Source organism: Selaginella moellendorffii, unplaced genomic scaffold (genome assembly GCF_000143415.4).
Source record: "Selaginella moellendorffii unplaced genomic scaffold, v1.0 SELMOscaffold_32, whole genome shotgun sequence".
Classification (NCBI taxonomy): Eukaryota; Viridiplantae; Streptophyta; class Lycopodiopsida; order Selaginellales; family Selaginellaceae; genus Selaginella; species Selaginella moellendorffii.
Window position 1 is genome coordinate 384,960 of NW_003314293.1, and position 28,000 is coordinate 412,959.

General features: G+C 48.6%; 5 protein-coding genes across 8 annotated transcripts; 1 reads left to right on the forward strand and 4 right to left on the reverse strand.

Moving 5' to 3' along the window:
• Positions 1-4,542: 4,542 nt before the first annotated feature.
• On the reverse strand, positions 4,543-5,651 carry LOC112348745 (dual specificity protein phosphatase 22-B-like). Its single transcript, XM_024681846.1, has 4 exons — positions 5,235-5,651; positions 5,134-5,186; positions 5,012-5,076; positions 4,543-4,961 (listed from the first exon to the last, which is right to left on the reverse strand). Exons 1-4 carry the CDS (start codon positions 5,609-5,611, stop codon positions 4,716-4,718), a joined length of 741 nt encoding a protein of 246 aa, XP_024537614.1. The 5' UTR covers positions 5,612-5,651; the 3' UTR covers positions 4,543-4,715.
• An 82-nt stretch (positions 5,652-5,733) lies between these two features.
• LOC9638404 (pentatricopeptide repeat-containing protein DOT4, chloroplastic) lies at positions 5,734-8,302 on the reverse strand. Of its 2 annotated transcripts, XM_024681845.1 has the most exons (5): positions 6,283-8,302; positions 6,188-6,208; positions 6,079-6,127; positions 5,977-6,016; positions 5,734-5,931 (listed from the first exon to the last, which is right to left on the reverse strand). In XM_024681845.1, exon 1 carries the CDS (start codon positions 8,200-8,202, stop codon positions 6,295-6,297), a length of 1,908 nt encoding a protein of 635 aa, XP_024537613.1. In that variant the 5' UTR covers positions 8,203-8,302; the 3' UTR covers positions 5,734-5,931; positions 5,977-6,016; positions 6,079-6,127; positions 6,188-6,208; positions 6,283-6,294. The 2 variants fall into 2 exon arrangements, with proteins under 2 accessions (XP_024537613.1, XP_024537612.1); XM_024681844.1 differs by having other exon boundaries at positions 6,079-6,208.
• Positions 8,303-8,410: 108 nt separating this feature from the next.
• Positions 8,411-12,481, forward strand: LOC9638405 (putative aconitate hydratase, cytoplasmic). Its single transcript, XM_024681843.1, has 20 exons — positions 8,411-8,553; positions 8,599-8,700; positions 8,748-8,852; positions 8,916-9,076; positions 9,157-9,249; positions 9,301-9,486; positions 9,538-9,699; positions 9,765-9,909; positions 9,960-10,102; positions 10,156-10,212; positions 10,264-10,343; positions 10,405-10,666; positions 10,716-10,783; positions 10,838-10,956; positions 11,008-11,129; positions 11,179-11,277; positions 11,331-11,810; positions 11,865-11,963; positions 12,015-12,257; positions 12,330-12,481. The coding sequence occupies exons 1-20, from the start codon at positions 8,502-8,504 to the stop codon at positions 12,399-12,401; spliced, it is 2,850 nt and encodes a 949-aa protein (XP_024537611.1). The 5' UTR covers positions 8,411-8,501; the 3' UTR covers positions 12,402-12,481.
• LOC112348744 (titin-like) lies at positions 12,419-19,823 on the reverse strand. Its single transcript, XM_024681839.1, has 2 exons — positions 19,622-19,823; positions 12,419-19,548 (listed from the first exon to the last, which is right to left on the reverse strand). The coding sequence occupies exons 1-2, from the start codon at positions 19,661-19,663 to the stop codon at positions 12,481-12,483; spliced, it is 7,110 nt and encodes a 2,369-aa protein (XP_024537607.1). The 5' UTR covers positions 19,664-19,823; the 3' UTR covers positions 12,419-12,480.
• Positions 19,824-20,283: 460 nt separating this feature from the next.
• LOC9649944 (titin) lies at positions 20,284-27,997 on the reverse strand. Of its 3 annotated transcripts, XM_024681842.1 has the most exons (6): positions 27,519-27,997; positions 27,209-27,458; positions 27,079-27,149; positions 26,972-27,028; positions 23,482-26,914; positions 20,284-23,226 (listed from the first exon to the last, which is right to left on the reverse strand). In XM_024681842.1, the coding sequence occupies exons 1-6, from the start codon at positions 27,600-27,602 to the stop codon at positions 20,420-20,422; spliced, it is 6,702 nt and encodes a 2,233-aa protein (XP_024537610.1). In that variant the 5' UTR covers positions 27,603-27,997; the 3' UTR covers positions 20,284-20,419. The 3 variants fall into 3 exon arrangements, with proteins under 3 accessions (XP_024537610.1, XP_002976948.1, XP_024537608.1); XM_002976902.2 differs by having other exon boundaries at positions 20,284-26,914; positions 27,215-27,458; XM_024681840.1 differs by having other exon boundaries at positions 20,284-26,914.
• Between the last annotated feature and the right edge of the window lie 3 nt (positions 27,998-28,000).

Consider the following 28,000-nt stretch of genomic DNA (forward strand, 5'->3'; position numbering starts at 1 on the left):
GAGGGAAGAGGAGCTCGAGAAAGGGCATCAGCATCAGCCATAGAACTCCCTAGGCGGTGAACAACATCAAAATTATATATCTAAAGCTTCAAAGCCCACCAAGCAGTACGACCAACAGGTTCTTCCACTTCAATAACGAAGTAACAGCAGCATGGTCACCTTCAAGTAACGTCCGAGAACCATGTAGATATGCATGAAGTTTCTCAAAACCCCAGACTGCTGCTAAACACTCCTTCTCTATCGTGGAGTAGTTCATCTCCACTGGTTGTAATGTACGGTTTATATATGCAATGGGATGGCGCTGACCAGGCACACTCGAGCTCTCTTGCATTAACACACCTCCAAAACCAATGTCAGAAGCATCCACGCGCAAAATAAAAGGTCAAGTGTAGTTAGGATATGCCAAAACCGAAGGAGTTGTCAATAACTCTTTGAGATCCCCAAACACCCACTCACAATCCGGAGACCAAATGAAAAACGACGTTGATGACTTCAGCAACGCTCGCAATAGTGTAGTGTGATTAGAAAGATGATCCACAAAACGCCCGAAATACTGCGCCTTGCCCAAGAAGCACTGCACGTCATTCACACACTTCGGAGTAGGGAACTTTAGAACAGCCACAAGTTTGTCAGGATCAACTTGCAAACCCTCACGAAAAATACGGTACCCAAGATAAGTTGTCCTTGGATCCAAACACGCACTTCGACCGCTTCAGCTTTAAACCAACGTCGCATAGTCGATCCAACACTTTACAAACATCACGAACGTGCTCCTCCCACATCCCCTCCGAGTGGATCAAGACATCATCAATGAAGTCAGCAGTCACCTCCGGCATATCGCAAAGAACCTCATCCATCATCCGTTGAAAAGTTGCTGGAGCATTGTTCAAACCAAATGGCATCACCAAGAACTCATACAAACTAAATGGTGTACGAAAAGCAGTCTTAGGAATATCTTCTTCGGCCATCGGTACTTGCCAGTACCCAGAAGCAAGATCGAGCTTGGTGAACCAACGACTTTGCCCCAGACGATCTAAGAGATCAGCAGTGTGAGGAAGAGGGTACACATTTGGGATTGTTACGTCGTTTAACGGATGATAGTCGATGCAGAAACGAATACTCCCATCAGGCTTCGTCACAAGATGAGGTTCACATGCCCAAGGACTCCGTGACTTTCGAATAACACCCTTCTCCAATATCTCCTTGACATTTGCACGTAAAATCTTGATCTCCTTTGGTGACCGATGACGAATAGGAACCTTGATTGGATGAGCATCCCCAGTAGAAATCGGATGACGCGTGGCAATCTTGGCTCTAGACGATAGGTCAAAGTCAAAGAGATCAGAATACTCCTTCATGAGCTGGTCAACTGCTACAACATAAATATTGTCAGAGAAATTGGAAAAGGGAAGAGCAGAACAAGATGGAAACACAAGAGGAAATAGTGGGGAAACAAAAGTAATGGAAGCAGAGGTAGAAGTAAAGGGACGAAAAAATGAGAGGAAGGGATGAAATATAAGGAAGTATGAGATAAGGGGGAGAAGCCTTAAAGTCACACTTGGCATGATTGCGCTGCAACCAATCTATACCAAAAATGAGGTCAAAAGTTTAACTCGGCACCACCCGCAACGACTGCAACTCAAGCTTGAGATCGCCCACACACACAACCAAGTCTGCCTCATCCCGTGCACATGCATGTGTACGGCAGTTGCCATAAAGGGTTCCGCTGCACGATGCAAGTGTAGACGACAACGTGTTGCAACAGGTCGAGCAATAGAAGATAAACTCGAACCTGTATCAACCAACACGGAGAGAATAATAGGAGACCTCTTGTTATAAAGACGAGCTTGGAAAATAAACATTGGATGAACTAGTGCCGAGTGAACCCCTTGATGATACTCCCAAAAGAAAATGTAAGCTCCTGAATTTGGACTTCCCGAGAGGTCACCCAACCCAGTACTATTCAAACCCAAGGACACTTAACCCTAAGTATCCCAAGACCATTAACCAATTGGAAAAAGGGGTGCACTTCTATTCATGGGCCCTTTCCCTCTATATTTGAACCCCATGGATTGTCTCTCAAGTTGTTCCCTTTGGTTGCTTACAATCCACCATGCTTCCCTGCAAGTTCATGCCCTCATGAACGGAAGCTGAGAGCCGCAGCTCTCCCTTTGGTTGCTTACAATCCACCATGCTTCCCTACAAGTTCATGCCCTCGTGAATGAAAGCTGAGAGCCGCAGCTCTCCCGAGAGCCTTGCTCTCTTGACACCCTACCCCTCAGGTTGAGCCCAGCAGGAGCAAACTGGACCAGCCAGATGTCAATCAACATGTGGTGCAATTCCCCTAGCCAACCAATAGAGTCGGACCCGAGACCCCTCTGATACCAAATGTAAGCTCCTGAGTTTGGACTTCCCGGAAGGTCACCCAACCCAATACTATTCAAACCCAAGGACACTTAACCCTAAGTATCCCAAGACCCTTAACCAATTGGAAAAGAGGGTGCACTTTTATTCATGGGCCCTTTCCCTCTATATTTGAACCCCATAGATCATCTCTCAAGTTGTTCCCTTTGGTTGCTTACAATCCACCATGCTTCCCTGCAAGTTCATGCCCTCATGAATGAAAGCTGAGAGCCGCAGCTCTCTCGAGAGCCTTGCTCTCTTGACACCCTACCCCTCAGGTCGAGCCCAGCAGGAGCAAGGGCATGAACGAAAGCTGAGAGCCGCAGCTCTCTCGAGAGCCTTGCTCTCTTGACACCCTACCCCTCAGGTCGAGCCCAACAGGAGCAAATTGGACCAGCCAGATGTCAATCAACATGTGGTGCAATTCCTCTAGCCAACCAACAGAGTCGGACCCGAGACCCCTCTGATACCAAATGTAAGTTCCTGAGTTTGGACTTCCCGGAAGGTCACCCAACCCAGTACTATTCTAACCCAAGGACGCTTAACCCCAAATATCATAAGACCCTTAACCAATTGGAAAAGGGGGTGCACTTTTATTCATGGGCCCTTTCCCTCTATATTTGAACCCCATGGATCGTCTCTCAAGTCGTTCCCTTTGGTTGCTTACAGAAAGATGGAGGGGTCACTGACTTATTCGTGCAAGGTCCCTCCGTTACTAGTGCAACTCTTCATTTCCCGGATGCATCTCGGTGTCCAAACCTTCCATTGCAGCAGCACCAACAGGACGTTGCTGACGCCAAGGTCTCCACCTAGGAAATAGAGGTCGCCAATCCGGAAAACCCTGACAATGCTGATAAGTATGACCAACTTCATCACATGCCCAACAGCGAACATCACGGCCACGACCACATCCTCACCCTTGACCTTGGACTTGAGCAGCAGTAGCATCAACCTCCATTGGAATAGGACCATCGCCCACAGGAAGTGGAGCTGAAGGATGTGCAGCGAGAAGTGGAAGAAGCAACGTCTCATAACATTGTGCCAAGCGAAGAGCATCGTCAAGGGTGGCAGGAGCAAGTGCATGCACAAGTCCAACAAGATCTTGACGAAGTGCTGGCCACAACATTCCTAGCTTGATCCGCTCCGACATATTTGACTTCGCACGAAGCAAAAGACTTCGGAAACGAACACCAAATTGCATCACCGACTCAGATGGCCCTTGGCAAAGACGATGCAATTGTTGGAAAGCATCATCACAGTCATTAGCATGTTCGAAGGCACATTTGAAAACATCTGGAAGAACACTCTAATCCTCGCGAGTGGTTGCTCCCAAACCGTTGTACCACTGCAACGCTGTCCCTTGGAGACACGTGGGAAACTCACACAAACGTCGAGCATCATCCCAAGAATAATATGTGGCAATCACCGTAAAGTGATCGAACTAATGGTACACATCATCCCCAGGATTCCTACGAAAGAACTCTGGCCGAACGCGAGGATTGGTACCAAGAGCAGGAAGAGTTGTACCATGTGCCATGAACGCCGCCATCAATTGAGTTTGGTTGTTCAATTGCAAGTGCATAGCATCAAGCAATTGTACCAATTGCTGCTCCAGAATCAAAGGAGGAGATTACTGATTTGCTATGGAGACGAATGAAAAAGAAAGAGCAAAAGAAGAGAAACGACAAAAAGCTAGAAGGAAATAGTAGATCGAGACAATGCAAAAAACTAGATCTAAACCAAAATCTTGAAAGGAAAGAACAAAAGAAAGGAAATGGAAAATGGAAAAAGCTAGATCTAGACAATGCAAAAGCTAGATCTAAACTGAAATCCCAAATCCAAACACTCCCAAGGGACAATCAAAGGTGCTCCTCATCTCCACCAATGTGAGTGCATGGAATATAGAAAGGGAATACAGAAATGTGCATATCAATTAACCCAAAAACCCTAGTTTAGAGCGAGTGGTCTGGAATGAAACCAATCTGACGGCTACCAAAATTCCATTACGCTAATATTAATATATAGCATCGTAACCGTACACTTGGCCCTCACAACTTCTATTTAATCTAGTGAATTAATAAGTAAGAATAATACTACTATCAAGCAAACTAACCGTTGTTGCTAATGGATCCTGAGCACTTAGAGATAGGTTTTTGTTGCCTAATTCACATTTAGTAAATCTGAAGCTTGCAGATTTCAGCTGCAAAGGATGCTCGGGATCTGCTCCAAGAGGAGAGGATGGTACGTGAATTCGACGAGCTAACTTTCACTATCTCTTTCTCTATCACTCCACCAAAAGAAAATGGAGCAGCTTATGGCTTCAAACTAGTGGCTAGTTGAGAACAAAGGTTACAGTTCACTTGGAAGAAAGAAGTCGACACAGTCTCCTGGAAGGATACCATCCTGGAGCACAGTTTGCAGCGGTACATTGTAGTGGCAGGCTCAACAGGTTGTTTTGGTTTCACCACAGTCCGCTGCTTGATCTTTTTCCCGCACTTGATAGCCTCTTTCCGGCCAGTTTCCGTTTGACCAGTGGTGGAGAGTTGAAAAGCCTGTAGCTGCGAGGTGGCTGGGGGTTAGGACCCTTGATGTTGGAAAGGAAAATTACCTGGCGCATGAATCCATCATTTGGGCTGGCTGTCTCGCTAGCTTGTTTCAAGGTCCCCAATGCATCTGCATCAAAGAAAGAATAACTCAAGCTTAAACTTTGGAGCACGCAAGGATACGTACCCTCAACTGACAGCTTCTCCTTCCACATAAGGTATGCGGTGACCACAGCCGCACTGCACATTTAACAAACATTTGAATGAAGATTAGACTCTGTTACGTACCTGCGAGAGAAGCCACCAATGCAATGGACCAGCACTATACCCTTCTGCACGCCCTCTTCGATGAAAGTTATGCAGTCCTCCAAATAATCCAGCAAGTTCTGATCCCTGCTGTCCTCCAAGGGAATGATCTTCTGGATTGGCTTCAAATCTGGGTCAGCGCATGGACACTTGGCAGACAGCTCGCATGCAACTCGCCCCAGCGCCTGCTTCTGTTGAGCCGAAAGTGCTGAGCTGCAAAATTGAGACACATACATGCCGTCGGCGAAGCAGAGCGGGGCCACGGACAAGATATGGGTAACTCCCCATTTCGCACCAGACAAGAAAGCGAGGGCGTCTTGGAGGGTGCCAATGTAGAGATCCGGACGCACCTTCTTCATTCCCCCAACCGCAGCGATCAAGCGCAAACCCTAAACTCTGCCGTCGGTGGTCATGGATCTTAGCCGTCCACGTCTACCTATCTGTGACTAACCGGCAATTTCAATTTGTTTTTCTCGAAGTAGAATCGGAACAAAAGCTTGTTTGTGATACCAACGATTCCAGCATACAGTCACGGTGGCCCGTATTTCATCCAACATTATCAAATCATCGCGAGATTGGATACGGAAGACCTTAGAAAATGCCGCTGTCGTTACGAACTTCATCGGTGAGACACGGGAGGGATCCGTGAAATCGCACTGATGGAGGTTACGTCCACGGCCTAGAAGAATCCCCGTATGATGCAGCAATTGAGATAGAATAGTACCTTCGATCTTAGCGAGAAAACAACTCAGACTCCGCGTCAGCTTTAGAAAAACAGGACGACTTATCGACGAGAAAAACATATAAAGCATTGCACGAGACAAACCTGTGATGCTTCTTCGTGGAAGCATAAGAAAAGTGTCGAGAACATTCACCTGGAAAAACAAGAGAAACTGTGACATAAAAAATTACCTGGAGATGATTAGCCACTGTACCGGTTTGAAAGTTATTGAAACCTGAAAGTTATGAGATCAGAAAAAGCTCGATACGTCACGTAAAGTGTAGAGAACATATGCCTGAAAGATTTTACCTGCAGGTGGAACTACGATTCATCAGCCAGCCAGTCATCGGATGACGAGGTAGGAGTGGACGACCAGAGGCGACAGGCGGCCAAGTTGCAAGGATCCAAACGAAGAATCAGTCGAGCGACTCTTCCTCCTCGTCCTACGTCTCCATGAATCTTACACGACCCCAGTAATGCCATCCAGGCAGCAGCATCCGGCTCAAACGGCATATAGCTCAGCACTTCCTCTGAGTCCTCGAGCTGCCCGAGCCGTCCCAGAAGATCTACGATACATCTGTAATGCTCCAAGCCGGGACGCAGTCCATAATCGTCCTGAAGCGAGTGGAAAAACTCCAAGGCATCGGTCACCAATCCCGCGTGACTACTCGCGAACAAAACGCTCAGAAACGTAACTTGGTCGGATAGAACACCCGCCTGTTCCATCTCCCTGTAAACTCCGCAAGCTCTCATCCCGTGACCGTTCTCGGCAAAGCTTCCCATCATGGCGTTCCAGGTGATGAAGTTTCTCTTCTTCATCCCCTGGAAAAACTCGAGAGCCGAGTCCAAGCTTCCGCATTTCCCATACATGTTGACGAGCGCCGTCCCCACGACGAGGTCCGACTCGTAGCCGTGCTCGAGAATGCCCGAGTGAAGAAGCTTGCCTTGTTTCAATGCTAGCGAGTTTGAGCACGCGTCCAGAGCTGCAACGAACGAGGCCTTGTCGGGCTTCATGCCACTGTGACTTAACTTCCAAAAAAGCTCCAGTGCCTCGGTGTTGAATCCATTGAGAGCGTAGGCCGAGATCATGGCGTTCCAGAGGATCACGTCCCCTTCTTCGTCTTCCCGCGACAGCTTCTCAAAAACTTGACTTGCCTCGTCCCAGCAACCAAAAGTTCCATAGAGCTTGACGAGAGCTGTTCCCATGATGATATCCACCGGAAGTTTGGAGTTGATAACTTCTGCGTGGATGATCCGGCCAGTTGCAAGCTCCTCGAGCTCCGCGCACGAATCCAAGACGGTGACAAAGGTGACGCGATTCGGCTCCACTCCTTCCACTCCCATTATTCGAAAAAGCTCGATCGCCCTCTTGGCCTCGCCGTTCTGAGAGTAGACTGTGATGACCGCCGTCCACGAGACAACGTCGTGCTCGAGAAGGGGGATCCCCTCGAAAACTCTCCGCGCGTCCTCGACTCGTCCACACTTTCCATACATGTTGACGATCGATGTGAAAGCCATGGAGTCGAGCCTGGAGCTTAGAGCTGAATCCTCGATGGAAGAGTGAATCCCCTTGGCCAGATGGAACTCTCCAAGGTTTGTGCAAGCGTCAATGACAGTGAGAAACGAGATCTCGTCAATCTCGACTCCCTCGAGATCCATGATAGTGAAGAGATGAACAGCGTCTTTGCAATGCCCGTTCTGGGCATATGCCGCCATGAGAGAATTCCAGGAGACCACATCCCTCTCGAGCGTGTCATCGAACATCCTCTTGGCCTCCTGGACGAATCCATTCTGCCCGTAGGCATTGATCATCACATTGCAAGGGATGGCGCTGAGCTCCGGGATGGAATCGAAGAGCATCTTTGCCTGGCGCATAAACCCTAGCTGGGCAAATCCCCCGACTACCGCCGTCCACGCCACCGCGTTGTGGCACGGCATCCTGGCCAGCAAATCCCTCGCCTCCGCGAACAATCCATTCCTGTTGTGCGCCACCAGCAGCGCCGTCCAGGAGAAGACGTTCTTGCGGAAGATCCGGTGGAATGCCCGCTGTGCATCGCCCAGGCAGCCGCATTTGCCGTAGAGCTGCACGAGGAGATTGCCCGGGAACGTCTCCCCGTCCGATCCCGCCGCCCTGAGATGATCGTGGATCCTCCTGCCGTCGGCGATGGCGCCGGCTTTGATCTTCTGCCTGAGAAGCGCGCAGTAGGCCGCGGAATCCGGATGCCTCATTCATCATCGCGATCCCGCCAAGACCATATGCCCAAGAACCCTAAAATTTGCCCAGCAGTCCTAATTTCTCGTGACAACCGCCAAAATTATTTGGGCGGCGCTGGATGTTTGCTTCCTACATTTAGGAATAAAACCAAAGGGTACGGCTTTCCCTCTTATTTACCAGCGATCGTGGCCGTCGATGCGGTGGTAGATGGTAAATTCTCCATCTCTCGACCACGTGGAGCACACAAGCCGTGGCAAATTGACTCTAGGGTTTATAGATCGACCGCTCGGATCGTTCTAGGGCCGCGCATTCTATGCTCGCAGCTGCTTGGAATCTCTGTCTGGCAGCTCCAATCGTCCGGAAAGGTCATCTCTCGCAATAGCAACCTCGCGATATCGATTTCAATGCAGATTCAGGCCTTTCGCCTCCCCGGCTGAGCTGCTTCCATCGCGTCCGATCCGTGCACTTCCGCGCCTCGATCGCTTTGCGGCAGCGACAGGAGATCGCAATGGGTGAGCGCGATGTCTGGAAATTTCTCCTCTGACGCGAAATTTGGCAGTGTCGGGGCATCCATTCGAGAGTATTCTCACTTCCTTGTCCAAGGACGACGGTGGGGAGTATGGGAAATATTACAGCCTTCCAGACTTGCATGATCCACGAATTGGTATGCTGGTGTTCTCTCTTGATTTGATCTCAAATTTTCTCTCTTTTTCGTTCGATTGCACAGAGAAGCTGCCTTACTCGATCAAGATTTTGCTGGAATCGGCCATTCGAAACTGTGACAACTTCCAGGTTACAAAGGACGATGTAGAGAAAATTGCCGACTGGGTTAACACTGCTCCAAAGCTAGTGGAAATTCCTTTCAAGCCTGCTCGAGTTATCCTCCAGGTTTGGAAGCTACGAATCAAACAATTGTGATGTGACTTGTTCCAACTCTTGTGTTTTTTTTTTTTTTCTTTTTCCTTCAGGATTTCACTGGTGTACCAGCTCTGGTGGATCTAGCTGCAATGCGGGATGCTATGAAGAGGCTCGGTGGCGATCCCACAAAAATCAATCCTTTGGTAAAACCTTTGTTCTTTTTTCTCATGAGGAAAGTTGGTTCTTGCTTTTAGATACCTGTCGACCTCGTGATTGATCACTCCGTACAAGTCGATGTCGCTCGCTCGGCTAATGCCGTCGCGAGCAACATGCAGTTTGAGTTTAATCGCAACAAGGAAAGGTTTGCGTTTCTGAAGTGGGGATCGGTTGCCTTCAAAAACATGCTGGTGGTTCCTCCTGGTTCTGGTATTGTCCATCAGGTATGAGCCCAGTTTTTAAATCTGGAAGTTTACATTTGTCATTATTGTCAGGTGAATCTGGAGTATCTCGCTCGAGTAGTGTTCAACAGAGATGGCTTTCTTTATCCGGATAGCTTGGTTGGTACTGATTCGCACACCACCATGATAGACGGACTTGGAGTTGCCGGATGGGGAGTTGGAGGAATCGAAGCGGAGGCAACAATGCTTGGACAGGTATTTTGATTCAGGATTTTGCAACATCTATCCGGATTTTTCAAATTCATCCATTTTTGTTACAGCCAATGAGCATGGTTCTTCCGGAAGTCGTGGGGTTTAAGCTAGTAGGCAAACTTCAGGCTGGAGTCACTGCAACAGATCTGGTCCTTACTGTAACGCAAATGTTGAGGAAACATGGTGTGGTTGGGAAGTTTGTTGAGTTTTACGGTCTGTATCTACTTGAGTTTTATACTCCTAACGTTTTCCTTTTATTTCAGGCGAGGGTGTCAGCTGCCTTTCACTAGCTGACCGAGCAACTATTGCTAACATGTCGCCGGAATATGGTGCTACTATGGGATTTTTCCCTGTCGATCAGATGACCTTAAATTATTTAAGCTTGACAGGCCGTGATGCAGAGAAGGTAACTTTATACATTTCTAAAATAAAACCTTATGATTTAGTATAATAATACAGGTGAAAATGGTCGAAGCTTATTTGCGTGCAAATGATATGTTTGTGGACTATTCTCAGGTAACAAGATACTATAGAAATTTGCCTAACAGTTTTTTATTATTCGCGTAGAAACAACCTGAGACGGTCTATTCAGCATATCTAGAGCTCGATTTGGGAAGCGTTGAACCCTGCATTTCTGGACCTAAACGGTTAGCTTTTGTCGATTTTTGATGGCTCGCTCCTTCTCTAACATCCAACTTTTTCTGTTAGTCCGCATGATCGGGTTTCTCTTAAGGACATGAAGGCTGATTGGCAGGCCTGCCTAGACAATAAAGTTGGCTTCAAAGGCTTTAACATTCCGAAGGATCTTCAGCACAAGACCGCTCAATTTACATACGAAGGAAAGCCGGCAGAGCTAAGACATGGGGATGTCGTCATTGCCGCGATTACAAGCTGCACGAATACATCCAATCCCTACGTGATGCTTGGAGCTGGACTAGTTGCCAAGAAGGCAACGGAACTGGGACTCGAGGTATGCCATCAATATGTTCTCTAGATGGTTAACTTAGTTTTGTAAGCAGGTTCGTCCCTGGATAAAAACAAGTCTTGCTCCTGGTTCAGGCGTTGTTACGAAGTACCTTATAAAAAGGTAATTGTTTGATTGCCGCATGCCTGTATTCTGAACCACATGTAAGTACTGCAGTGGTCTTTTGAAGTACCTTGATATGCAAGGATTTAGTGTTGTGGGATATGGGTGCACTACCTGCATTGGAAACTCTGGCGAGCTACATGAGGCTGTGGCTACAGCGATAGCGGATAATGGTACGTAGCTCTCTGCATTTTCTCTTGTTACTTACTGTCTTCTGTCAACAGATATTGTTGCTGCAGCGGTCTTATCGGGAAATAGGAATTTCGAAGGACGGGTGCATCCCTTAACGCGGGCCAACTATTTGGCTTCTCCTCCTCTGGTTGTAGCTTATGCATTAGCAGGAACGGTAAGCCTTTGTTTTCAGCACAACCGTGTTTTTATGATTTTCTTTGCAGGTAAACATCGACTTTGAGAAGGAACCCATCGGTGTTGGCCACTCTGGGAAACAAGTTTTCTTGAGAGACATTTGGCCAACGTCGGAAGAAGTCGCAAAAGTATGTATTGTGAATCACTTTCATCTTTTTTCTTAAAACTCGTTCACTTCCAGGTTGCAGAAGCTTCTGTGTTGCCCGAAATGTTCAAGTCTACATACGAATCCATCACGAAGGGCAATACTATGTGGAATGACTTGCCTGCTCCTACTGGAGATCTCTACTCATGGGATCCTAAATCAACGTACATTCACGAGCCGCCATTTTTCAAGACCATGACTCGAGATCCACCCGGTGTTCATGGCGTTCACGACGCAGCCGTTTTGCTAAATCTCGGGGACAGTATCACTACCGATCATATTTCACCAGCCGGGAGCATCCACAAAGACAGTCCGGCTGCCAGATATTTGACGGAAAGAGGCGTCGAGAGGAAAGACTTCAACTCTTACGGCAGCCGACGTGGAAATGACGAGGTTATGGTTCGTGGGACGTTCGCAAACATCAGAATTGTGAATAAGCTGCTCAAAGGTGAAGTGGGACCAAAAACCGTCCATCTTCCTTCTGGGGAATGTCACTGGGTTTTCGATGTGGCGCAGGTATTTCTTCTATTTCATGTTTGGTCTTTAAGAGAACTGAGGTTTCCTTTGCAGAAATATAAAGACGAAGGAAAGGAGATGGTGGTTCTTGCCGGAGCAGAATATGGCAGTGGCAGTTCACGAGATTGGGCAGCCAAAGGGCCCTTCCTTCAGGTTAGACCAATTAAGTTTTCAAGCTAAAGTCATGGATCGCTTTGTTGGCAGGGAGTGAAAGCTGTCATCTCTAAGAGTTTCGAGAGAATTCACCGGAGCAACCTTGTTGGAATGAGCATCATCCCTCTGTGCTACAAGAATGGCGAAGACGCAGAATCGCTTGGTCTTACTGGACATGAAACCTTCACCATCGAGCTGCCATCCACGATCGAGGAGATCAAGCCCGGGCAGGACGTGCTTGTGAAGACCAACACGGGGAAGGAGTTTACTTGCACACTTCGCTTTGATACGGAGGTATGAAAACTTTTTTTTTTTCTTTTTGCTGGTGGAGTTTTGATCTTTGGCTTTACACTTGGCTATGCACAGGTTGAGAAGACTTACTTTAATCACGGTGGAATCTTGCACTATGTGTTGAGGCAGCTACTTGGCAGTGCTTAGACTAAAGGACTCTTTTGTGAATTTGGAATAACGTGCTTTTATTTCTCAAACAAATCTAAGTGTAGTAACATCCTTGCTTTCATGCTTGCAGCTCCTTGGCCAGCTCCTTTTTTAGTCTCAGCCTCTTCTTCTTGGAAGGCTTTGTGGACAACGCTGCCACAATGCTCTTCAAGGCTGACGCGACGCTGATGCTTGCCGGTGGTGGCGAGCTCTCTTGTTTAGTTTCTGCTGCTGGAGGGGTCGTAAGATCATCGATGTCTATGGCCTTCGCGGCTACTCCAGGTTCTTCTCCTTCGCTGATTACTGCTGGTTCTTCGGTTTTGCTAGCGGCTTTTGGATCCTCTTGTAGCAGCGGACTCTCTTCCTCGCTGGTGGGAGTCGTTTCCTCGACTTGCTCTTTGTCTTCCTCCTGAGCGTCTGCTGGCTCGTCTTTGACAGTGATGAGAGCTGCGTCGTCTGGAGCAGTGATGCCTTTGTCTTCGGCTGGTGTGAAATCTTGTGGTACTCTTTCAGCTTCTTTCTCTTTCTTTTGAGTTCCTTCGTCTGGAACAATGAGACCTTTGTCTTCGCCTGGTGTGGAAACTTCTGGTACTGCTTTGTCTTTGTCTTCCTCCTGACTTTCTGCTAGCTGAGTTCCATCGTCTTCGGCAGTGATGAAAACTGCTTCGTCTAGAGGAATGTCGCCTTTGTCGTCGGCTGGTGTTGTTGCTTCTTCCTTGTCGTTTTCGTGGACGATGCTTGTTGTTTCGATCTCCTTAGCCTCCCGATCCTCGCGATTCTCTGCTGGATGAGTTCCTTCACCAGCAGCTACTGCCGCTTCTTTCTCTTCGTCCGCAGATACCAATGTTTCTTCAACTGTTGCTTCTTCAGCTTCTTGGTCCGGAAAGGCGACATCTGCGTCGTGAAATTCTTCCTTGTCCGGACTTATACCTTCTGCTACTTGAGTTTCGTCGTGCACCTCTTCCTTGTCCGGAAGTGTATCTCTTGCTACTTGAGTTTCGCTGTGCACCTCTTCCATGTCCGGAATAATATCTTCGTCTACTCGAGTTTCCTCGTGCACCTCTTCCTTGTCCAGAATTATATCATCGGCTACTTGGGTTTCGTCGTGCACCTCTTCCTTGTCAGGAATTATATCTTCGGCTACTTGAGCTTCATCGTGGATCTCTTCCTTGTCTGGGATTATGTCTTCTGCTGCCTGAGTGCTCGTGGAAAGATCATCCGTTCGGAGAACTGTTGTTTCTTTCTCTTTCTCTCCGCTTGGATCTTGATCTTCTGCTACTTGAAGTCTTTCCTCGCGTTTGTCCGCTGCTTCCATCTCCAAGTTCTCTGCGATCTTAGCCCGAGTTTCTTCACTGCTCACTGTTTCTTGCACCTTTTCTTCGTCGTCGCCAGCAGCTGGAACAGTCCTGTCCACGGCTTCGTCTTTCAAAGGTTCGTATTCAATCAGATTTGTTGACTCCTCGGTATCTCTAATATCTTGCTCGCCTTCTTCATGCCGACCTTCCACTGGATTCTGGATTGCTTCGTCACCACCTTCGACTGCCTTGTTCTCCGCTTCCTCCCTGGCTTCGATAGCTCCCTCGACATCTTGGAATGTCGACGGCAAGTCTTCTCCCCCTTTATCATCAGCTTCACTTTGCAGCGTAATCTCCTCGTGTGGTTTCTCTCCGACTTCTTCAGCAGCTGTGTTCTCAATTCCATCTTGAAGCTCAAGTCCTCTGTCAGCCTCATCTGTCTTCAATGGCCCTTGACTTTCCAAAACCAGTTCGCCAGCAGACGCTTGATCGTTTCTAGTCCTCTCTTTGCCATCTGCGTCTATTGCTGCTTGATCCTCAGCTCCATCCAACTGTTCTCCTGCTTGCTTAGTGACCACACTTTCATCTGTTGCTGGTTCAACTTCCACGGCACTGCCTTCGTCTGTATCCTTACTTTTCTGGATGCTATGATCTTCGGTAACTCCAGAGTCCTCCAGCTTCTCAATTTGTGCATCTCTGCCGTCGTCAGCCTCAACTTTGGATTTGGCGTCATCGTCCAAAGTTGTCCCGCTTTCTTCTGTTGTCATCGTTGGTAGTTCGTCTTCGGTTCTCTTGTCAACAGCAACGGTATCTTTTGTTTCTTCTGATGATCCGGCAGCTAGTTCGTCGCCCTCGATTTTGTCTAGAGGTACTGCATCTTCAACGTTGGAACTTTCGCCTTCCTGATCAGCCTTGTCTTTGGTTGGTGTCCCGTCAACTTGGTCTTGTCCGTGCAATGTGGTCTCATTCTCTGCTTCGTGGACTTGCTCAGCCTCGCGTGGTGTTTCTTCAGCCGCTTCTTTCTTGTCTTGAGCATCAGACTCTGGCGCAGCAGATACTTGATCAGTTCTATGATCCTCGCCTGCGTCTACTTCGTGATCTCCACTGCTCGTCTTTTCTTCGACACTTTTGCTTCCAGATTCCTCTGCGGCGTCTATCTCCTCCATCGGTTCTGTTGCTAGTTGTTCCTCACTAACACTTGCGCTTCCGTCTGGAACAGCTTCCTCGAGTATCCCAGATTTGTCAGCCAGCTCTTCTTCGGCTTGCACTTTACTTTCTGGATCTTCTGCCACATCGACCAGCTCATCAGCTCGTTCTTCCGTCCCTGTTGTTGTATCCACTGCAGCTTCATCCTCTTTCTCCACTTCCCTGCTGTCAACAATTTGCGATGATGTTCTCTGCTCCTCACCAGGTTTTTCGTTTCCTAGCGACGCAGCATCTGCTTCGTCCGATGCTGCACTCAATGCTTGATCTGGGATCTCCTTAGTGACACTCTCTGGTGTTGTTGCAACGTCCTCATTTTGTCTACTGTCAACGGCTTCTGCTGTACCAGTAATCTCCGACTCAATTCTCGCGTTTTCATCGACCTTCTCTTTGCTTTCCCCAACTTTATCCTCGCTCCGCGCATCATCGATTTCCTGAGCCTCTGCTGGCTTTTCGGGTTCATTGAGATCTCCAGCCTTCTCATCTTTGTCTTCGATTGTGGTGTTCTTCAAGGGCCTGCTTTCCAGTTGTTCAGAGTCTGCTACTGGTGCTTCGTTGTCTGCGTTTCCTGCTGCTTCGACCCTGTCTTCCAGCTGAAGCTCCTCCACTTGTGATTCTTCGTTGCTATTCAGCTCACTGTTTATTACGAGGTCCCGTGACTCCGCCTCAAGTTGCTCTGCTGCTGGCTCTTCACGGTCCTGCGTTTCCTGCTTCTCTAATATCATTTTCGACGTAGATTCATCCGTGTCTGCTTCATTTGTTGCCGTCGCAGGGACCAATTCAATCTCCCTTGCTACTTCTGGTGTTTCTGCAGTAGTTTCCACCTGGTCAGGCACTGTGTTTCCAGTCACGTCTTCATCATTCGCCGACTCGACGGCTTCAATCTGCTCCATCACCTTAGAAGCGTCCTCGCTCGATACCGTTTCCTCGATTTTCGCTTCATCGGCTGCTACTTCCTTTTCCTCGGGAACGACTCCAATCACCTTAGTCGTCTCGGCCTCCATTTTCACTTCATCGTCCACTGCTTCCTTTTCCTCAGTGCTGGCGAAGTCCTCCTCGATTTGATTACTCGTCTCTAAAGCAGCTGCTGTCTCCTTGATCTTCACGTCATTGTCTGCTGTTCCCTGAATCTCCTCCATCGGTGCTTCTAGAGAAGTTTCCACCTGGCCTGTTGCTTCAATTTTTACTTCATCACCGGCTGTGTCGTCCTCGTTTGTGGCAGCTGCTATTTCTGAGAGATCTTCTACCTGGCTAGGCACTGTTTCCTCGAACTTCTCTTCATCTGCCGTCTCAGAAGTTGATATACTCTCTGTGGCCGCTTCCACAGGATCGAGTGGTTTCTCCTCGTTTGGGATCGTTTTCTCAACTGGACTCGCATCAGTTTGTTCCTGCTGGACGGTCATTGATTCCTCCTCTGATTGTTGTTCCTCAGCATTCAATGATGTCTCTTCGAGGCTTGGTGATGGCTCGACTTCAACAGGGCTTCGTTCCGTAGTCTCTACTTCAGCGGGTTCTTCTGTAGTAAGTGGCTCGCTTGCTGCTTCTCCGGTTCCAGCTTCTTCCGATCCAGCTTCCACTTTTGTAGCCTGCTCCAACGGGTTGATATCAGCTTCGGGAGTTTGAACTGGCGCTCCGATTGTTGGGGCTATAGGTTGTTCGTCAACTTTTGCCTCCTCAGGGTCAGCGGGCGTTGCTTCTTTTTCCTTCGCTGGAACATCTTCTTCTGCTGTTGGATTCTCCACCTCGGTCGGTTTTGGTTCTTCCTCCACAGGTGCGTTTACTTCCTCCGTTGACTTGTCAACTGGCGTTGTTTGATCCACACTTTGTTCTAGTGTACTCGCTGCTGGTGCTTGCATAAGATCGGCTGCTTTCTCGGCCTCGTCTGGCGTTGCTTCCTCGACTGGATTCTCATCAGCTTGTCTTGGCCCTACGGCCGGCGATATTTCACTGTCTTCCAGCGTGGTTTCAATCCTCACTGCCTCAGCATTCAGTGAAGTCTCTTCGAGGCTTGGTTGTGGCTCGGTTTCGACAGGAATTGGTTCGAGTTCCACGGTTTCAACCTTGGTAGTATCACCTGTGACGACTGGCTCGGTTTCGGCAGGAATTGGTTCGGGTTCTACGGTTTCAGCCTTGGCGGGATTACCTGAGATGAGTGGCTCGGTTTCAGCAGGGATTGGTTCGGGTTCCACGGTTTCAACCTTGGCGGGATCACCTGTGATGAGTGGCTCGCTTTCAGGGATTGCGCTGTCTCCGTTTCCACCTTCTTCCGATCTGGCTACTTCCAGTGTTGGTGCTTCAACAAGTTCCTCCAGCGGCTTGATGTCAGCTTCGGGAGTTTCCACTGGCGCTCCGATGCTTGTAATAGAATTTAACTCGTCTATCAACGCAGCGTCTGTGCTGTCGCCAGCCTCTGGAAATATAACTTGTTCGTCGACTTTTTCCTCCTCTGTAGAAGCTGGTTGTTCTTCGGTGCTTGGTGTTTCGGTCAACTCTTCCATGGGAGGTTTGGAAGTCTCGGCTGTTGTCTCATCCACATTTTGATGAGTGGCTTCTGCAGATGTCTCCACAGGTTCAACAACTTCCTCTTCCGGAGCTTCAACAAGCTCCTCCTCAGCTCGTTCTTCTGGAAAAGTTGTAGCAGCTTCTTCATCCCCGCCCGTTGCTACAGCTGGTTTGTGTGTTTCAAGAGCTATTTCCTGCTCCATCACTTCAACTGGCTCGTCCATAGCTGTTTCGTTCGGTTGAGCCGGTTCTTGTGTCTCTACAGAAGTATCCAGCTCGTCAGCCACTGTCTCTTCAACTTTTACATCGTTTGTTGTTTCCGGAATCTCCTCCACCACCTTTGGTGCCTTTACTGTTTCTGAGAAAGTGTTTTCCTGGCTAGCCACTGTTTCCTCTTCATCAACCAGCTCCTTATTTTCTGTCACTGTTCCGCCAAGCACAGTATTTCCTTCGTGATCGGCTGCAACTTCATCCACCACCAGTGTTTCTATAGAAGTCTCCAAGTCATTAGGCATTGTTTCCTTAGTACTAGTTTCATGATCGGCTGCTTCCATCTCCTTTGGTGTTTCTAAAGATGCTTGCACGTCAGTTTCCTCGACCTGTTCTTTACTATCGGATGTTGTTTCCTTCTCGTCAGCGATGGCGGTCTGATCAGACACTGTTTCCTTAACTCCATCGTCCACTGGTTCCGTTTCCTCCGTGCCTGCAACGACTGCTGGTGTCTCAACACTCGCTCCTGTATCATCCTCTGTTTTCTTTTCCTCGTTGCTAGCGTCGTTTTCATGCGGAGTAACTTCTTCAGAAACTGTTTCTAAAGATGTTTCTACCGCGTCCGAGAGTGTTTTGTCATTCGTTTCGTCATTATTCCCTTGTTCCTTCTCAGTGTTCCTGGCTCCACTTTCCTCCATCGCTTCCACCTTAACATCTTCATCAGGAACAGTAAGGTCGCGTTCCCCATCAGGCAAGCTTTGACGCTCAATATCCTCTGTTATTTCAGCTACCGTATCCACGATGTCATCTCCTGGTGTGCCTTCAGTCGCTGAATCTTCTTGGCCATGATCTCCAGAGTTTCTTGCTGCATCAACAGTTACTGCTTCTTCAACCATGTCCGACTTTTCTTGCAAATCACTTCCGTCGCTTGTCGCTGGAATCGAGGCCAAAGTATCAACATCAGCTGCTGCTCCAACTTCTTCTTTCGGACTCGAGTTCTCCGGATTACCTCCCACTTCCAATGACGATGTCCCTTCGGCTACTGTTTCATTCTCATGTTGACTACTCTGTTCCTCGATCTGATGTTCCAAATGACTTTCAGGGGACTTCTCTTCGTCAGGGATCTGGGCATCACTCTCTGCACGAGGTGCTGCTTGTTCGCTTGTTCCAACTTCGATGCCACCTTTTCCACTATCGTGAAAACTTTCATCAGAAGTGTTCCTGTTCTCAGATTCCCCGACGACTGATCCGCTTTCCTCTTCAGTGTTCGCTGGATTATCAACCTCGGCCAGACTTGGTTCGTCTAACTTGAGTTGATCATTGCTTTGCTGTGGATCTGTTTCTTCCAGTGACTCTTGTCCACTCCCATTTTTCGTTGCCTCTGCTACTCGATCCTCGGCTTCTAGCTTACTTCCAAGAGTCTGATCTTCGAGAAGAACCTTACCATCAAGATCTTCGCTTGATACGTCCGTTTGTGAACTTGCCTTGTCTTCGTCAACACCATCTTTCACAACCTCTTGTACCCCGTGCTCGACTGGAGCAGCATCACGATCACCTTCTACTGCTGGATCACCTTTCTCGCTTGCTTTAATCGTCACGGTTGCTGGTAAAGGTTCCTCCACTGCGTTCATCTCAGCTCCTTCTCCGTCATCTTTACTTTCAAGTAACGCTTGACCACCATTTTCTTCGACTTTATCCACAAGTTTCTTCTCGTCCAGAGGCTCCACTAAAACAGCCGCCGGATTCTCTTCCTCAGACTTACCATCTTCGACAGGCTTTGATTCTTTTTCTCCAGATCTAACGCTTAAGTCCTTTTTACTCTGATCACTGTCTACTCCACTCTTCTCCTTATCCAAAAAACTAACGCCGCTCAAAGAACTATTCTCACTCTTGCTTTCTAAAGCTAAGCCTTCGATGGCGATGCTCTCTTCGGCAGCCTACGAGAAGAATGCGATAGAAAAATCAAAATCTTGCCACTAAAATCTTATGCTAAAGATCTCTAAGCCATACCTGGATCGCGTCGCTATTTACTTCCGCATCATCTAGGCCCATGGCAGAGGTATTCGATCAAAAACAGCACCACGGATCGATCGATCCTCCAATGAAAGAACAGATTCCGCCTCTGCTCCAAGAATCAAGCCCGGGATCGCAAAGATCGATCGAAACCCGATGGATCGCTCGCCAGGCGCCAAGGACAACCTATCTTAATCCACTGAGAAGAAATAATCACCCTAAAATCTCATCATATATCCACATACACCGCCAACGTCTTGTCTCCTACAATATTCCTTCCAGAAAGGAATCGGATCAAAAACTTTGGGCGGGAAAATGCTTGCGTGTCAGGTCCACATGGCCCAGCATCTATCCACATCACCTTTCTTTTTGGTCGGCACCGTCCAAACTGTCCTCCAGCCTGGCATGGGCCACACAGGGCTAGCTGTCCAGTCATTCTTTTCTCTTTTTTCCTGGCCACTAGGTGGAGAAGTTTAAATGGAGGATGATGTGGGCAATCCAAAAGGTGGCAAAGATTGGAATCCAAATTCTAAAAGATATTCACACCGACATAAAGCTGTCCAAGCTGACGATGATTTTTAGAATAGTTCTTTGGTTGCATGCAAGCTAGCATTTATATTCCTTCCCACCACATCGACGAGAATAATATACAGAGCTTATCAACCAAACACAATTTTCTTTATACTATATAACTGTATGTACAGAGCTTCTTATCCAAACCATGGAAGCTCTCCGTAGAGAGAGCTGTTTCGCGTTTTCAGTTATTTCATATTGGCTCTGTGTTTTGTCATGCGATCAACTGCTTGGTTCTACTTTTGCTGTTTCATCTGATAGTTTTGTTTCCGAGGTTGTTTCGTGATGGGCTGGTTCAACAGAGTCAACGGGCTTGTCTTCCTGAGATTCTTTCGTAGTTTCAGTTTCGGTTTTGCTTTCAGGTTCGGTTTTGGTTTCAGGTTCTGCTGGCATCTCATTCTCGTGCGCTTCCTCTGCAATTGACTTTGGGTTTGAAGTCAGTTCTTCCACCTTTTCAGGGTCAGCGGCCGTTGACATTGTACTCTCTTCTTCTTCCTTGGCAGGAACTTCTTCTGCTACAGCTGCTAAATTCTCCACCTCGGTCGCTTGTGGTTCATCGTCCAAACTTGGTGCGTTTACTTCCTCCGTTGACTTCTCGCCAAGGTCAACTATTGTTGTCTGATCCACACTTTGTTCTGGTGTACTTTGTTCTAGTGTACTATCTGCTGGTGCTTTCTCAACCTCATCCGGCGCTGTTTCCACGACTGGATTCTCATCAGCTTGTCCCGGCTCTAGGGCCGCTGGTACTTCATTGTCTTTCGGAGTGGTTTCAATCTTCTCTGGCTTCTCAACTGGTTCTTGTTCCTCGGCATTCAGTGGAGTCTCCTCGAGGCTTGGTGGTGTCTCGGTTTTGCCAGGGATTGGTTCGGGTTCCACGGTTTCAACCTTCGCGGGATCACCTGTAATGAGTGGCTGGCTTTCCGGCATTGCACGGTCTCCGGTTCCAGCTTCTTCAGATCCGGCTACTTCCAGGCTTGGTGCATCAAGTTTTTCCAGTGGCTTGATGTCAGCTTCGGGAGTTTCCGCTGGGTCTTCCACCGCCGCTTCAATGTTTGCAGCAGGATTTGATTCTTCTATTGATGCAGCGTCTGTGCTCTCGCCACCTTCTGGGAATATAACTTGTTCGCCAACTTTTTCCTCCTCTACCGAAGCTGGTTGTTCTTCTGTGCTTGGTGTTTCAGTAGACTCTTCCGTGGGAGATTTGGAACTCTCGGCTGTTGTCTCATCCACATTTTGATGCGACACTTCCTTGGGTTCTCCAGGCGTCTCCACGACTCCAGCAGCATTCTCTTCTGCAGTTCCAACAAGCTTCTCCTCAGCTGGTTCATGTGGAGGAAGTGTAACAGCTTGTTCTGGCTCTTGTATCTCTAGAGCTCTTTCCTCCTCCTGTGCTTCAGCAGGCTTGTCCATTTCAGCAGCTGGTTTGTTCAGACCAGTCGTTTGATCCGCCAGTTCCCGTGTGTCGTCCTCTACGTGTTTCTCTGCAGGCTCCTCCATTGGTTCATCTGCTTGAGCTACTGCTTCTGTTTCAAGAGCTTTGTCATCTTCCGTCGTGGCAGCCGGTTCCTTTGCTTCCAGTTCCTGTGTTTCATTGTTGATTGTCTCGTGCTTTTCCGGAATCTCCTGTTTTAGTTCGTCCAGCTTCGTAGTTTGGACTGCTTCTTGTGGCACAGGAGTTCCTTCAGAATGCTCCACCATTGCAGGAACTGGCTCATCCACACTGGTTAATTCTGCAGCTGGTTCATCCAAACTAGTTCTTTCAGCTTGCTCCTGTGTCTCACTGGCTGGTTCGTCTACTTGTTTTTCAGGAACCTCCACTGGATCATCCATCACGACCGCTGGATCGAGCTCGTCCTTGCTCGTTACTGGTTCCTGTGTTTCAAGAGCTCTTTCGTCTGCTTCTTGTTCCCCGGGCTCTTCCACAGTCACAGCTGGTTCTGGTTCCTCACTTGGTGTTTGAGCAACTGTTTCCTCTTCAGCCTGTTCCAGAACTTCAACAGACTCATTAGCTGGTTCATCCACAGCTGGCGTCTCAAGTAGTGGCTCTTCTGAAGCTGTGTCTTCAGCAGGTTCCTCTAACTTAGCAGCTGCTTCCTCCTCGCTTGTCGTTTGAACCGTTTCAGGAACTGCTTGTTGTTCTGGAAGTTCGCCTGGCTCATTTGGAGTAGGAGCTGGTTCATCCACAACTGGCTCGTCAACTTCAACAGGCTCCTCCACGGAAGATGGTTCTTTCTCACTCGTTTGATCCTTTGCATGTTGCTCTGGAACTTCGACTAGAGTAGCAGCTGGTTGATCCACAACCGGCTCATCCGCCACCACAGATGATGGTTCCTTCTCACTCGTCGTCTCAACAGTCTGGTCCTCTGCATGTTGTTCTTGAACTTCAACTGGCTCAGCATCTAGAGTAGAAGCCGGTTGATCCACAACTGGCTCGTCTGCCACCACAGAAGATGGTTCCTTCTCACTTGTCGTTTCATCCTTTGCAAGTTGTTCCGGAACTTCGACTGGCTCAGCATCTAGATGTGAAGCTGGTTGGTCCACAACTGGCTCGTCGGCCACCACAGAAGATGGTTCCTTCTCACTCGTCGTTTCATCCTCTGCAAGTTGTTCTGGAACTTCGACTGGCTCAGCATCTGGTTGATCCACAACTGGCTCGTCCGCCACCACAGAAGATGATTCCTTCTCACTCGCAACAGTCTCGTCCTCTGCAAGTTGTTCCGGAACTTCGACTGGAACTTCAACTGGTTTTGCATCTAGAGTAGAAGCTGGTTGATCCACAACTGGCTCGTCCGAAGCTGTGACTTCATCGGGTTCCACCACCAAAGAAGATGGTTCCTTCTCACTCGTTGTTTCAACAGTCTCATCCTCTGCATGTTCTTCTGGAACTTCGACTGGCTCTGCATCTGGTTGATTCGCAACTGACTCATCCGAAGCTGTAACTTCCACCGGTTCCTTCGTATTCTCATCCTCTGCATGTTGCTCTGGAACTTCGACTGCCTCACCTAGAGCAGAAGCTGGTTCATCCACAACTGGCTCGTCGGCCATAGAAGGTGGTTCCTTCTCACGAGTCGTTTGAACAGTCTCATCCTCTGCATGTTGTTTTGGAAGTTCGACTGGCTCAGCATCTAGCGTAGAAGCTGGTTGATCCAGAACTGCGTCCGAAGCTGTGACTTCAGCAGGTTCCTCCACCACCAATGGTTCCTTCTTGCTCGTAGTCTCATCCTCTGCATGTTGCTCTGGAACTTCGACTGCCTCACCTAGAGCAGAAGCTGGTTCATCCACAACTGGCTCGTCCTCCTCGGCCATAGAAGATGGTTCTTTCTCACTAGTCTCATCCTTTGCATGTTGTTCCGGGACTTCGACTGGCATAGCAGCTTGTTCATCCACGGGGGATGTCTCAACGGGCTCCTCCAAAGTTTCGACTTCAGCAGGCTCCTCCTCACGTGTTGCTTGAACTGTTTCTGTCACCAGTTCTTCTGGATGTTGTCCTGGAACTTCAACAGGTTCATCTTGAGTAGGAGCTGGTTCGTCCACAACGGGTGACTTTACTGGCTCTTCAGGAGCCTCCTCCAACTTAGCCGATGGTTCCTCCTTGCTCGTGGTTGGAGCTATTTCATCCTCTAAATGCTCTTCCGGAACTTTGACAGGATCTGAAGCTTCAACTTCAGCAGGCTCCTCCACATTAGCAGATGGTTCCTCCTCGCTCGTCGTTTGAACTGTTTCAACCCCCGGTTCCTTCAAATCTTGTTCTGGAACTTCGACAGGTTCATCTCGAGTAGAAGTTAGTTCATCCACGACAGGTGCCTCCGCTGGCTCTTCCAAAGCTTCACCTTCCTCCAACTTAGCAGTTGATGGTTCCTCAGTCACGGGTTCCTTCAAATTTTGTTCTAAAACTTCAGCAGGCTCGTGAGCTGGTTCGTCCACGGGGGGTGTCTCCACCGGCTCTTGCGAAGCTTCACCATCAGCAGGTTCCTTCAACTTACCCTCGGCTGGATCCTCCACAGTCGTTGTCTCTGGCGTCCCAAGAGCTGGTTTTTCAGCCTCGGCTGGTTCCTCCACAGTCGTCGTCTCTGGCGTCCCAAGAGCTCGTTCTTCAACCTCCGCTGGTTCCTCCACAGTCGTCGTCTCTGGCGGCTCAAGAGCTCGTTCTTCAACCTCGGCTGGTTCCTCCACAGTCGTCGTCTTTGGCGTCCCAAGAGCTGGTTGTTCAACCTCGGCTGTTTCCATAGTTGGTTCTTGTTCTTCCGTTTTTGCTTCAACAGTTTCCTCTAAAGCTGGCTCAGAGGCTGCTGCTTCCTCTTTACCAATAGCGTCATCCGTAGTTGACGTAGTAGTATCCAGCTTATCCTCGGCCGGTTTCTCCGTCTCTGGCGTCCCATCTTCAACCTCGGCTGGTTCCATTGTCCCGATGGTTGGTTCTTGCAGATCACGATCTGTTGATGATGGTTCTTCTGCTTTTCCTTCAACAGGTTCCTCCAAACCTGGCTCAGATATTGTTGCGTCCTCTTTACCAATAGCGTCATCCATAGTCTCCAACTCATCCTTGGCTGGTTCTTCCACTGTCGTCCCAAGAGCTGGTTCTTCAACCTCGGGCGGTTTCTCCGTCTCTGGCGTCTCATCTTCAACCTCGGCTGGTTCCATTGTCCCAATGGTTGGTTCTTGCAGATCACGATCAGTTGATGCTGGTTCTTCTGCTTTTCCTTCAACAGGTTCCTCCAAACCTGGCTCAGATGCTGTTGCGTCCTCTTTACCAATAGCGTCATCCATAGTCTCCAACTTATCCCCGGCTGGTTCTTCCACTGTCGTTGTCTCTGGCGTCCCAAGAGCTGGTTCTTCAACCTCGGCTGGTCCCATTGTCCCGATGGTTGGTTCTTGCACATCACGATCAATTGATGCTGGTTCTTCAGCCAAAGTCACTGGTTGATCAGTGCTCTCTTCAACCACGCTAGGAGGCTCAGCTTTGGCATCAAGAACTTGATACTCAGGTTCTTCCGCCGCTTCAACTTGAGGCTCATCTGCTAGTGATTTCGTTCGTTCAGTTTCTTCACCAGTTTCTTCCGGCGTCTCGGCAGTTGGCGCTGCTTCAACACTTGTTTCAACTCCCGTGTCCTCTTTCCTGTCAAGTTCAGCCCCAGCCTTCTCATCTGAAACAGCTTCCACGGTTGGAGCAGCGTCGTCAACTGTTGCATCGGGTGAAACTTCAGTTTCGACGTCAGGAGCGGAGCTCGTAACCTCGGAGTTCTCCGTGATATCAGGTGCCGTTGTCGCAGGAATATTAAAAGTTTCCGGTGCAACTTCTCTAGACTCTTCGTTTGGTTCGAGAGTATCCTCTTCCTTGACCTCCAAAGTATCAGGTCCTTGAGCTCCAGCCGTTTCTGGAGGAGGCTCGACGCCTCCTTCTTCACTTAGCACAGGCTCTTCAGTCGGTGTAGCGTCAAGAGCCACTGTCGTGTCTTCTAACGCAGTACTTTCCTCACTCTCAACAGGCTGAGTAGTAGAAGAAGCCGCTTTAGCGCCTGTTTCCTCCGGCAAGCTCACTGGAGCTGCTTGTTCTTTCGCAGCACCGGCACTGTCCAAATTGGTTTCCTCGCTCACAGGTTCTTCACGATCCTTTGACTCAACCTCAATCTTGCTATCTTCAACCTGTGGCGTCTCTTCTTCAGTTGGAATTTCTTCCGTTTTTTCTTCCATTTGCGGCACAATCTCGGCCTGAGGAGCACTCTCGCTGTCCACTTTTTCCTCAACTTGAGGAGGAGCTTCGTCCATTTGCAGTTCTTTGTCACCGCTAGACACATTGTCGGTTTCATGCATGGTTTCTGGTGTAGCAGCCTCGAACTCTTCGGCTTGAGCAGAAACTTCTTCCGTTTTCTCTTGATTATCTTTGCTTTCTGGCACTTTGTCGACTGTCTCTGCCGCCAGAGTTTCCTCCGCATTCGGTTCGGTTTCTTCGACCTCGGCCTCAGTTTTATCTTCCGGTATCTGTTCGGGTTGATCGACAGCTTTAACTTCGCTTTCTCCACTTTCTGCTACATTCTCACGCTTGGCTTCCGTTATCTCTGGAGCAGTAGCTACATGGTCTTCAGGCTCGTCAACATTTCCTTCCACTGTCCCTCCGGTTTCGATGTTCTGTGGTACTTTTTCGTCCGCAGCGGTAGCCTTGTCTTCAACTCCCACCGTCGAATCTACGGGAGCTTCATCCGAAGGTAATGATTCGGGTACTTCCTTCTCCTCTGATGGTTTATCTGTCAAGTTTTCTAACTCCGACCTGGCTTGAGGAACGTTTTCTTTGTCCATGACATCGGGTGGAACGCCGCCACCTTGAAGAGGGGCTTCTTTGGCATCGATCTCCGCCGCTGGACTAAGTTGGTCGTCGATACCTCGTTCACTGACGGCTTCCTTGTTTTGATCCGTAGTTTCGTGTTTTCTAGTATCCTGTCCAGTATCTTCAGTAGCTTTGGTGTCTTCTGTCATAACTGGCGAGTCATCAGACGTTGGAGCCTCAGGCGGAACATCTTTCAGAGCCTCGGAGACAACAGCGGGAGAATCAATTGCCATCGCTTCAGATAGTGGACTTTGATCGTGTTTGGGATCATTGCTTGAATCATCGGTGCTCAAGGGCGCGTCAGCCGCTGGAACTTTAGAAAAGCTCTCCGGGGGAAGTACCACTTGTTGGGGTAAATCATGAAAAACTTCCTGACCTTGAGGACTTTCGGGTTCCTGGAAACTCTAAACAGCTCAAGAAAAGGCAAGCGATATTGGAGAACATCATCTTACCGCTTCAACTTTAGACATTCCAACTGGAGACTCCTCAGCTTTTCCAGGAATCTCACGCTGTTTGGGAGTCAGCAATTAATATTTCGCAGCTCTATGGACAAGAGTACCTCTTTATTGATATCGTTCTCAGGCTTATAGAAATCCTCCACGACGGTCTTGAGTCCTCCCAGATATCTTGCTGCACGAGAAAATCTTGGTAGAGTTGGATAAGATCAAACAAGAAACTCGGTTGTTTACCTTTACCTTCACTGCTACTCTCTCCATTGGAAGACAAGGGAAGTGAAGATCTCTCTGACGAATCTGGAGTCCGACGAGATGGACTCGACTTCACAGGCATCGAAAACCCGTCTAGTTGCTGGACAAGATCGTGAAAAACCTCCTCCTCTTGGCCCTCCTCTTCGTGCTCATCCATTCCTTTGATTTCCTCCTTCTGGATGGTCTCAAAGTCATCTTTTGGTTCGTCGGCGATTAACTTCTTGCCAGTCTCCTGCAAGATCAGATCCAAAACGAATGAGAAATCCAGACCACCACGATAGATCGAAGCTACTTTGATCTTTGTGGCGACTTTGGAGGCCGCCTTGGACGTTCTGTGGTGGCCGTCATCCTTCTCTTTCCGTTGAGCGTTTCCCATGATGAATCAGAAGAACACACAACTATGTAAAACAATGATACTAGAAATCTCTCGCTGCTCCTCCGTGCAAGGGGCTTGCTTCGTGCAAGCTTCTAAGAAAAACCGGAGCAAGGGAACAAAAACGCGAATGAAATCCAAGCTTGCGATCAAAAAAACAGTGCAAGTATGAATCACGGTCTCCAAAATCCCTGTCGAGAAAGAGGAAAAAAATCTATATACACGAGCACGCACACCGATCTCTGCGAAACCAGCAAAATTTACACAAGAAAGCGCTGAATGCCGGATTCTAGCACGAATAGCACGAAAAAAATCACTCCAGATTCACAAAATTACGCCAGCGCCAGGATCTAAGCCCCTCCCTCTCGCCACAACTTTCCTCTTCGATGGCGCCACGATAA

Excerpts from the sequence above, each read along its gene's own strand:
- LOC112348745 (XM_024681846.1), bottom strand. The coding sequence starts at position 5,611 with ATGAAGAAGGTGCGTCCGGATCTCTACATTGGCACCCTCCAAGACGCC. Across the intron at positions 5,077-5,133 it reads GGAGAAGCTGTCAGTTGAGG|ATGCATTGGGGACCTTGAAA; the intron begins GTACGTATCCTT and ends TCTTTGATGCAG. Across the intron at positions 4,962-5,011 it reads ATGATGGATTCATGCGCCAG|CTACAGGCTTTTCAACTCTC; the intron begins GTAATTTTCCTT and ends GCCACCTCGCAG.
- LOC9638404 (XM_024681845.1), bottom strand. The coding sequence starts at position 8,202 with ATGAGGCATCCGGATTCCGCGGCCTACTGCGCGCTTCTCAGGCAGAAG.
- LOC9638405 (XM_024681843.1), top strand. The coding sequence starts at position 8,502 with ATGCTCGCAGCTGCTTGGAATCTCTGTCTGGCAGCTCCAATCGTCCGG. Across the intron at positions 10,103-10,155 it reads CAGGCCGTGATGCAGAGAAG|GTGAAAATGGTCGAAGCTTA; the intron begins GTAACTTTATAC and ends ATAATAATACAG. Across the intron at positions 11,278-11,330 it reads CGTCGGAAGAAGTCGCAAAA|GTTGCAGAAGCTTCTGTGTT; the intron begins GTATGTATTGTG and ends GTTCACTTCCAG.
- LOC112348744 (XM_024681839.1), bottom strand. The coding sequence starts at position 19,663 with ATGGGCCTAGATGATGCGGAAGTAAATAGCGACGCGATCCAG. Across the intron at positions 19,549-19,621 it reads TAAATAGCGACGCGATCCAG|GCTGCCGAAGAGAGCATCGC; the intron begins GTATGGCTTAGA and ends TTCTTCTCGTAG.
- LOC9649944 (XM_024681840.1), bottom strand. The coding sequence starts at position 27,602 with ATGGGAAACGCTCAACGGAAAGAGAAGGATGACGGCCACCACAGAACG. Across the intron at positions 27,029-27,078 it reads AGAACGATATCAATAAAGAG|CGTGAGATTCCTGGAAAAGC; the intron begins GTACTCTTGTCC and ends ACTCCCAAACAG. Across the intron at positions 26,915-26,971 it reads GAATGTCTAAAGTTGAAGCG|GAACCCGAAAGTCCTCAAGG; the intron begins GTAAGATGATGT and ends TAGAGTTTCCAG.